General features: G+C 38.8%; 1 protein-coding gene across 3 annotated transcripts in view; it reads left to right on the top strand.

Moving 5' to 3' along the window:
• The window catches only part of mettl24 (methyltransferase like 24), a 37550-nt gene that overhangs the window by 125 nt on the left and 27913 nt on the right, over window positions 1–9512 (top strand). For all 3 annotated transcript variants that reach the window (XM_040017538.1, XM_040017536.1, XM_040017537.1), the window contains exon 1: window positions 1–840. This exon is cut by the window's left edge. In XM_040017538.1, the coding sequence (XP_039873472.1) occupies window positions 499–840 (342 nt within the window). In that variant the 5' untranslated portion in view covers window positions 1–498. The remainder of the gene's footprint in view (window positions 841–9512) is intronic.

Genomic DNA, 9512 nt, shown 5'->3' with positions numbered 1-9512 from the left:
GCTGGGCGGGATGAAGCAGCACCAAGGAGGGGGAAGAACAACAGAGTGGTGTGTGTGTCTGTGTGTGTGAGTGTGATGTGAACCTCAGAAAGAAAAAGAAAGCAAATTAAAGGGGCGTGTGTTTGGGTTAAAAAAAAAAAAGAGAGAGAAAGAAAGAGACTTACAAGTGTGAGGAGGGAGTTTCCAAAGTTTTCAAAGAGGGTGGCATATTCTGCACTTCACTCTCAGCTTCCAAAGCCTCAGCACTTACACAGCCTCACAGCCTTGCAGGAAGCACAAATATGTGTGCGTGTGTGCTGGTTTATGAGCAACGGTGGAAATGTTTGCATTTCATTAACTTACCGCTGTTGGTGTAAAGGTGGATTTTAACCTTGAGACAAAGGGGAAGAGAAGAGAAGAGAACTTCCAAAATGGGATAGAAAAAGCAATCAAACTGACACCTTGAGTTGAGACACTGGATTTGGGTGAGTCAGAGAGACAGGGAGGACAAAACAGTGGATGGATATGGGCAGAGAGCGACTCACTCTGGGACTGCTGCTGCGTTTGGGCATCCTGTTCACTGCTGTGTGTGTGTGCATTCATCTTTACCTGGAGAGAGGTTGGCAGGGTGCCTCAGCACCCTTGGCTTTGAGACGTCCAACTAAATCTAATCAAAAGTGGGGTGAACAGAGTAAAATGAAACAGGTGTCTGCAGAAGAAGCAGAGGAGCTGGGCAAAAGCATTAAAAGGAGAATTTCTTATGTTCACAAACTGAAGAAGGACAGTCTAGTTAGGAAGACTGAGGGAGACACAGAGGGCCCCTCACCACGATGCTGCCCGCCTCTGCAACTACACAGAAAGGTATGTTTGATATACCATCAACTTCTTAGCTCTTAATTGTTGTGTTTAAGATTTTTGTAAGGTTTATCTGATTCCTAGATCAGTGGTGCGGGACACAGAGAAACTGAGTAAGAACTACTGAGTTAATGCTCGGTAAATCCCAGAAGGGTGATGATGGAAGAACAGGCAGCAGAATTGACGCATGTTCAACGAGTGCCTCTGAAATGCTTTGATGTCAAAGAAGAGAGGGTTTGCCACTCAGATTTCTGCCAGTACAGGACTGCATTTATTTTTCTGAGACAAGTGAACAAGTGTTGGCCTAACACACAATGACAAATCAAGCACTCCCTTAGTGCATCAGCTGCAAATCTAAGACAGTCAGCTCTACAAAGAAACGCTTCATTTGTGTGTTCTGGAGCAAACATTACTTTACACACACTCAAACACACACATGCATGAACTCCAGAAGCTTGACCCTGTGACCCACGAAGGGTGTGTTAGTGCAGCAGCTTAACAACCCTCCGCTTCCCTCCCCTCTGCTGTCTCTTCATGCATTTCTCTTTGATTCATTTCTGCTCTCCGCCGTTGCCTTCATGTTGTCATTTGATCTTCCCATCCATCATTCTTCCTTTTGTTCCCCTTTCACTGCCAATTTCTGTCAACCCTCCCACCAGCAACACACACACACACACGGTGAGCTCTTTCCACCCTACTTTAGTTTCTCATTCTGTTACATTGGGATAATAAGTGCTTCTTCGCTTTTCTGTCTTTAAATCTTTAATGACCTAAACTAGAGACAAAGAAGCCTCAGCACAAGAGTTTTAAATGCCGTGAAAAATCACTGCAGGGCTATCATTCCATGCCTTGAGATGGGCACTTGTGCACCATCAATATTACATAGCACCATATGCTCACTCCACCTAATTTCTAACATAAAATTTGTCTCCTAAGATGCCCCGGAGGTGCCCAGATAAAATTTTCTGTGTCATGCGCTGCTGCTATTTAGCTCTCTCGCTTCCTCTCTACCTAGACTGTGCTTTTCTTTCCTTTCCCTCTCATCTCGAAGACGTGTGTTAACGCTTTTGCTCTGTCATGTTACCTTGTCCCTCTCATGCTCCGTTTTGCTTCCCCATCTCTGCTGTCTGAATCACTTTAAAACTTCAAACCCGCCTTCCACTTTCTCTAACCTGTCTTTCTCTTATGTTCTCTCTTTTCCTTGAACATCGCTCTCTTGCTGTCTCACTAGCATACTGCTTTCTTCTCCCTGAACATATTCATGCAACTCAGATAAAATAAAAAAAAGCTGCAGGCTGCCGTAAGGAAAATTACATTTTAAAACCTAATTTCCGGTGAGGCTTTGTAAAGCATTGTGCTTTTATAAGCGCTCACTGATTTAGGAATTTATGTACTGAATGATTTGTTCAGTTCAGCATTTCCTGGTACTGTAAAAATGAGAGCATGTAGACCTTATCCCAGTCCACCTTTCTATGCCATTTAAAAGATCTGGGTATCAGTTAAGGCACCACGGCGGCACAAAGCCTGGGGCCTTTCTGTGTGGCGTTTGCATGTTGTTTGTGGGTACTCTGGCTACCTGTCATACTCCAAAGACATGCACTTAGTGGGGTTAGGTTAATTAGTTATTCTGAAATGCCCATAGGTGTGAATGTGAGTGCAAATGGTTGTCTCTCTCTGTGTTAGGCATGCAACAAACTGGCAATCTGACCAAGCTGCACTCTTCTTTTCACCCTATGGCAGTTGGGATAGTCTCCAGCTGATGCTAAATTGGGTAAGCAGAAGAAGATGGATGGTATTAATGCCACTATTGTGGAAAGTGTTACACCTACCATGAACACAACTGGTTTCATTCTCACTTTTACCTCCTTGTGAGCTGCGGTGAAGGTAATTGATAATTAGTAAAGATAATCGTACTTTTATACCTCTTCATATGGCTGGATGATCTTCACGAATTACATAAAAGAAGGGGCATGTGACTGCATCTATGTTACAGATGACTCATGAAACTAAACAGCTCTGACCAGACAATTGATAACATGTACGTGAGGCAGTATTCAGAGGTGCATTAATAAACCCCATACAAATAGACTAGAGTATCAGTTGTTGTGTTCAGATTCTAAAAATCTGTAACAGATCTGCTGAAAATGCTACAAGCAACAGCTGAACACGAGTTTAAGAGTTTGTTCTTGAGAAGGGAAACAACATTTGACAAAACAATTCAGCATTCAGCATGTCACATAACGTTTATTACCAGATGGCTGACTTGAAGTTATTTGATTACATGTAAATTTTCCGTGCAGTGTTGTTACAGAAGTGCAACGTAAAACATCAGGTCAAATGAAATTGGCATGACTGGTATGCATTCCATTTATACCAAGCAAATTATCCTAAATTTGTAGTTATTTGAATAAATAAATCTTTGATTTTATAGATTTCAGATTCATTTTACTTAAAACTATTGCTTTGTGTTTGCAAGAGAAAATAATGTTTGAGTGCAGATACTTATATATGCAGTTTTGGTTCGCACTTTAAGGCCCTCTTATCTAAATTTTAAGCCTTTTACAGTAATTGTGGTCTCCAGGTCTTCTCATTGCACATATATGATAAAGAAGCAAGTCATTAGATCACAAAATATTCAAGCACTGAACAAAGTAGGTGGCTGCACAGTTTCCTCATAGCAAGGAAGTCAGGGTTCAAATCCACCGGTCAAATTTCTAAGAGTTTCTGTGTCCTGTGCCTCTCTGAGTAATCTGGCTTCATCCCCCTACCAAAAAATGTTAATTTGTAAATAGAGGATAGGTTTGAAAGGTTATCAGGTTATACCTGGGATAGATTCCCAGATGGATGGATAAAGTAGTGGTCATCCATTTAATCAAAAATGCACAAGGCCTAACAGTTTTTAGGTTCTTCTGAGCAAAAGCGAATAAAAGTAAAAGATAATTGAAGAACAAAATAAAGCCTGTGTTTAGTAATTAGGGCTTAATGATACACAGATCTAATGTATAGCTGTCTGTACAAATCCATATACAATATTTTCTCTTTCACATTAGCTGCTTGGTCAATGACATTGTTACTGCACACCAGCAACTTAAGTACCACAGCTTTATAAACACAGCACTTGCTGATGTGTCATCTTTGCTACACTTTGAAAATGTCAGACATGAACGATTTTCAGCTTTGAGGCATTTTCTGAGCAAGATGAAGTGAGAGGTCATTAGAAAAGGCAAATCTCATTTTAAAACTCATTCAAGAGGGTAAAGCACAGGAGAGGTTGCTACTGTACCTCACTTTACCACCTTGAATAACAGACGGTTGCTGACACATTCTGTCTCACTTAATAAACTGTACAGGTATGAGTGTGAATGAGAGCCTCAGGGTCTTTTTTATAACCAATCTAAAGGAAATGTAATCTCTTGGCTGTCAGACATCCACGTTAAAACACACACACACACACACTTGAATCATTTACCTCATGCAGTCTTTCTTCCCCACTGGGAAAGGAGCAGAGGGGTGAGTTGGTAAATTATAGACACATATAAAATGTGCTGGTCAAAACAACAGCAGCGGGGGTGGAAGGGGAAACACGGGCAAACCAGTGTCTGAATGGCAGAATTCTGTCACATTTAACACATTTACAGGGACAGCAATGTTACATATCCAATGTTTGAAAAGGGCTAAAGAAAGAAAGACAGAAGAGAGCAAACACAGCAGGGCTCTGGTGACTCAGCCCCCTGACTTTAACAGCAATAAACAGACTGCTGGCCTTTTCTCACAGTGACGCACACACAAAATATATAACCTACACACTCCAACGCAGGTCCATCTCCCAAGCTGAAATGCTGGCGACTTGCAAAGTCACGAGAAGTCACCATATTATATCTGCTAATTTAAGCAACTATTCTTTCTATGCTGATTCTGCTTTGACCTACTATCCTCCCATTGGTTAGAGAGGAAGGGCCGCCACTGCCATAACTGGATAATAGTAACAAATACCATCATTGTATAATGTAGCCATAATAAGGTTAAAAGGTTTGCAACAAAAAAAGTGGTAACAATATATCCTGATGTGTAGCAGTTGTAGTGGTGCAACAAATTGTCAGTACTAGGAGTCTGTATGTAATCTCAATTTTTCCCTGTATGGTCCATATAATATAATTACACAATGCACATGCATGATGAAGTTTCTGGCACACAGTTTTTATGCTGATGTTAAGGCGAGAGGAAGCACTCAGGTCGGATATCAACTTTTTCTGAGTTGGGCATCAAAGTTTTGTTGCATCTGTTGTGAAGACTAAACATCTTGTTATCTTTAAAGCTTTGCATGACTAAGAAGTAGTTTAGTGCCCTGTCCAATTTTGTGTACAGTATGGTTTGTGATGCTAATAGGTTTTTGTATTAACAGCTCACCTGCCCTACCAGTGATCAATACTTCAGTGCTGTCTTTGCTGTACATTTACAAATGTACATTTACAAATGTACAGCAAACCTAACAATACAACAATCAATGTAGATTGTCCATCTCAAGAGTCTTCTAGATAAATAATCTTTATAAAAAGCATAAAAAGATGTAGTATGTTGTAAAGAAATGTTAATCCCCTGACCCCTGGATGTTTTGAGGTTGTATAAACTGAAAAGACAAATTACTGTGTTGTTTAAAATTCTTTAGCTGAGCGTAGCAGAGCATTCAGAATTAAGAGGTGTATCTGTAGTAATATTGTTTTAAGAAAGTTTTCAGCTTGTGTTACAGAAAGACACTTCTGGCACTGAGGAAAATGGATAACACTGAAATGTAACATTAAATAGAGCTTATGCTTTTCAAAGTATTGACTTGTAATCATTTACTGTTTAAACGCAGTTAAATTCAGCAGCAACAACAGCATGCATCATACTGATCAATCTTAATACAGTGATGTTGTTTCAGTTCACAATTTTGCTATGAAGCAAGAGGAAGAAATCTGTGCTTGGAGCAACTTTCTTTAATTTAAGGACACTTTCTACTCAGTCTGACTGCTTCCTGTTAAAAAAAGACATTACTGATTGTTACTACTGCATTTACTCTCTGTAATGTACTCTAAAATCTAAAACCAACCTTGCCATCACTTAATATTAAAACATCATCATCATCAAAATTCATATAGAAATGGAGTACTATGCATAAATTGCTACTTGTACCAGAAATCACTTCATAGCTATCTTCTCAAGTCTCCCTTCCATATCCACAGTGTCCTATTTCACAATGTGAATGTATTTTGAGAGTGTGCGACCTGTAAAGCTTTTACTCGGGAATTCAGTGGCAGCATTATTCAGAGATTACTTGTAGATAGGTCGGCTGCCAATCACATGTCAAACACACTGAACCTCAAAGCCCACAGACAGGCTGTAAATACAATAAATCACTAGTGAAAAGCAAAGATGAACCATGGATTCTCTTTTCATTTTAGACAATTTTACCAGTGGTGTTCCATCAGGACAAGCAAGGCAGGCACTGCTTGCCTTGTCAAATCTAAAAACAGATATAAGTGAAAATGTACCAAAGCAAATTGACCTCTCTCCTTTCATCTCAGACAGTCCTGTCATAAAGCTTGTCGCATGCCAATTAATATGCGCATCCATCCTTTACATTACTGCCGTCTTGTGGCTGCAGCCAGATGTTGTCGTTGTCGCTATTGTGCTTCTTGCAGTCTTGTAGAAAACTGCATATTTGTCTACAACATGTAGGGAACGATATTGGCATACAGGCATTCTAAATATCACGTTATTTGCCATTCTTTCAAGTTGTTCCCAAAATATGTTATATCTTTAAAGAAAGCATTGTCAAGAGAAAGAGAACGAGCTGTCTACCTAGTTAGAAATGTTATATTATAATATTAAGCTCAAGTTACCCGTGTCCAGTTATTATCCATTACCTGCTACCTACATAATGTTTGTGGAATCACAGTAAACATTGGTCATGCTACCCTTACCTGATTTTTACTGCACTATAAAGAAAACAAAAGGAATATATGCAAAATACATTATGATTCCCTTAAAAGTAAATTTAGAGTATAGAATGAGGTCTCCAGAGGTTTTTGGCTCTTGGGGTTTTTTTTTTTTTTTCAACCACTGCATTTGTTTAGTTTTTTTTTTAACATTTTTTATGTGATGGGACTGCTCAAACTCCAGCTTCAAATGACATCTAAAGACAAATGCTCCAAAATCTAATTCACATTATCTGTAGCCTTGAGTCAAAATGAATCAATTTACAACTGTGAGAGACAAAAACAGTGATCGTGTCAAACTTTTTCTCATGAGAGTAAATCAAACCACTAAAGTGAAAGATGATCAAAATTGCAAACTACATGCTTCTATTTGTTGTCTGTAGGAATAGAATAAACGCTACTATATGGCCTCAAAACCTATAATTATAATATTCAAAAACAACCAACAAGCCAAAGCAGTCTCCAGTTTAATTCAAATGATCCTTTTAATTAGCTGAGACACAAATTCATTCATTGCAAGGCAATTTTTAATTACTTTTGTTCAAATGGGTAACAGCTTGATTATCAATGAACACTATGCTTCTGAGCATTGATTAGTTCAGAGTTAGGATAAAGTGAGAACAGAAAAAGCAATCCTGCTTCAATCTCTGCCAGGCGGTATCAGGTCCCAGTAGATTTTCTTAAGCAGACACCCGATGACCTTCCTTATGTCACGGAAAACTGAAAGATTTGCCTCCGCAGACAGAGAGAGCAAGATAAAAGACTGCTGAAAAGAAGAAAAGAGGTTGACCTTGTATAATCCCAAAGGTGTGACTCAAGTCAGATCACTGGCACCCTTAAGCACCAACTGAGATGCTCAGAGAACTAAGAAGTCACAAGAACTAAGTGCTAAGAAAGCTGGTACATTACCTGCCTGGTCTTAAGCTAAAAATTCCATATCCATTAGCAACACTGCATGTTGCAGATAAAATATTTACATCTCTATATGAACTCCACAAAACCGTATATAATCTTATAATGACAAATTTGTAACACATGAGCTGAGTAGTCACTGTACATTTTCTTATGTTTAATAAGAGAGCTTTATTTTTCTCTTCAGTCACTTGTCAGAAATGTCAATATAAACTTTAGCTAATCTGACACACCTGCCAAAAATAAATATAAATATAGATAAAAGTGCCTGAGAAACTTCTCAGTATGCACAGTAGTGATGGGATTTCCGGCTCTTTTTAGAGAACCGGCTCTTTCGGCTCGGCTCACTAAAAGAGCCGGCTCTTTCGGCTCCCAACCGGCAACTCAGGTTGTTGTGTTGCTTTAATTAATTTATTATCAACAACAATATAAAATTATGCACAAAAGGAATTACTAATGTAAAAAAAAAAAGTGGTTTTATTTATATATGTTTATATATGAATATATGCAGTGGCCCTTGGGGACAAGGCACGTACAAACTCCAAAACGCATTTCTACCGTTAACTGAACTTCCAAAACAGAGCTACCTAGATCACTTAAATTACACAATTGAAAGCATATGTGTATTGTTTGTGTATTTATACACAAGCACTCATATATATTCAAATAATTTAAAAAAAATCATTTACCTGTTACTACCACACACCAAATCCAGTTATTGGTACTTCCTGGCTAGTGTAGCCACTAGGTAACAAAAGCTCAACACTGCCCCCTAGCATCCTGGAGCATTCTGTTGTGTTTGTACGTGCTTCGGAGTTTGTACATGCTTTGTCTCTAGGGGCCATCGTAAATATACTTTTATTTATTCACTCCACATAAAATGTAATAAATAAATCATATAATACAAAAACCAACTATTTACATTTCAACTTTTAACTATTTAAATTTTCAGCTTTTTCCTTTTAAACAAATTTAAAGTGAAACAACACAAAACACTGCAAACCACAACACAATCAAATATAAATATGAAAAAATTTGAAAACAAAAAGAAGATACACATTCTCTGTCATATGGGCCTGCATGAATAAACTTTCTGAATCCTTTATCATCCGCAACTGAAAATAGTTGTGGATGATTACTATACCTTTCTAATGTGACGTTGTTGTCCCTGGCTCTCTCTCTCTCTCTTTCCCTCCGGCTCTGTTCCTGTGCTACTGCGAGTGTAACTACCGGCCCTCCCCCCTCTTCCCAGCGCAAAGCACGAGGCTCGCGTGCGGAGTGAAGCGGGAAAAAAAGTGCGAGAGAGAGGGTGAGAGAAAGAAAAAAAAAAAACACGGCTCGCATCGTTCACTTCAAAGAGTCGGCTCTAAGATCCGTTTCGTTTGCGACCAACACATCACTAATGCACAGTCTATGAAGCTTTAAAGAACCATACCAGTGGCTTGGTATGTTTTTAGCACATTTACTACCCTATACCTAAACCCTATAGCATTACATCAGAGTGTACTCCATCAAAGTGACCATCAAGTCTGCATTACTTTTAAAAAAATAATGCAATTGCCATGCAATTCTGCAGATGAACTGTGCATAAATAATGTATTGAGTAAAGGCTATGCAGACACTATCTTCACTTAGTCACTTTACAAAGCAAAGATTTAATCATAAATCTTTTTGTTTGTTTAGTGTTTTTCACCAATCTAAACTCACAATTTGAAACCTGTTCTCTTTTTTTGGGGGGGGGGGGGGGGGGGCAATTGACTAAACTAAAGTCAAATATTTATAAAGTCA

This window comes from Simochromis diagramma, unplaced genomic scaffold (genome assembly GCF_900408965.1).
Source record: "Simochromis diagramma unplaced genomic scaffold, fSimDia1.1 OVJJ01000802.1, whole genome shotgun sequence".
In the NCBI taxonomy this organism is placed as follows: Eukaryota; Metazoa; Chordata; class Actinopteri; order Cichliformes; family Cichlidae; genus Simochromis; species Simochromis diagramma.
This window is presented reverse-complemented; position numbering and strand designations above follow the sequence as displayed.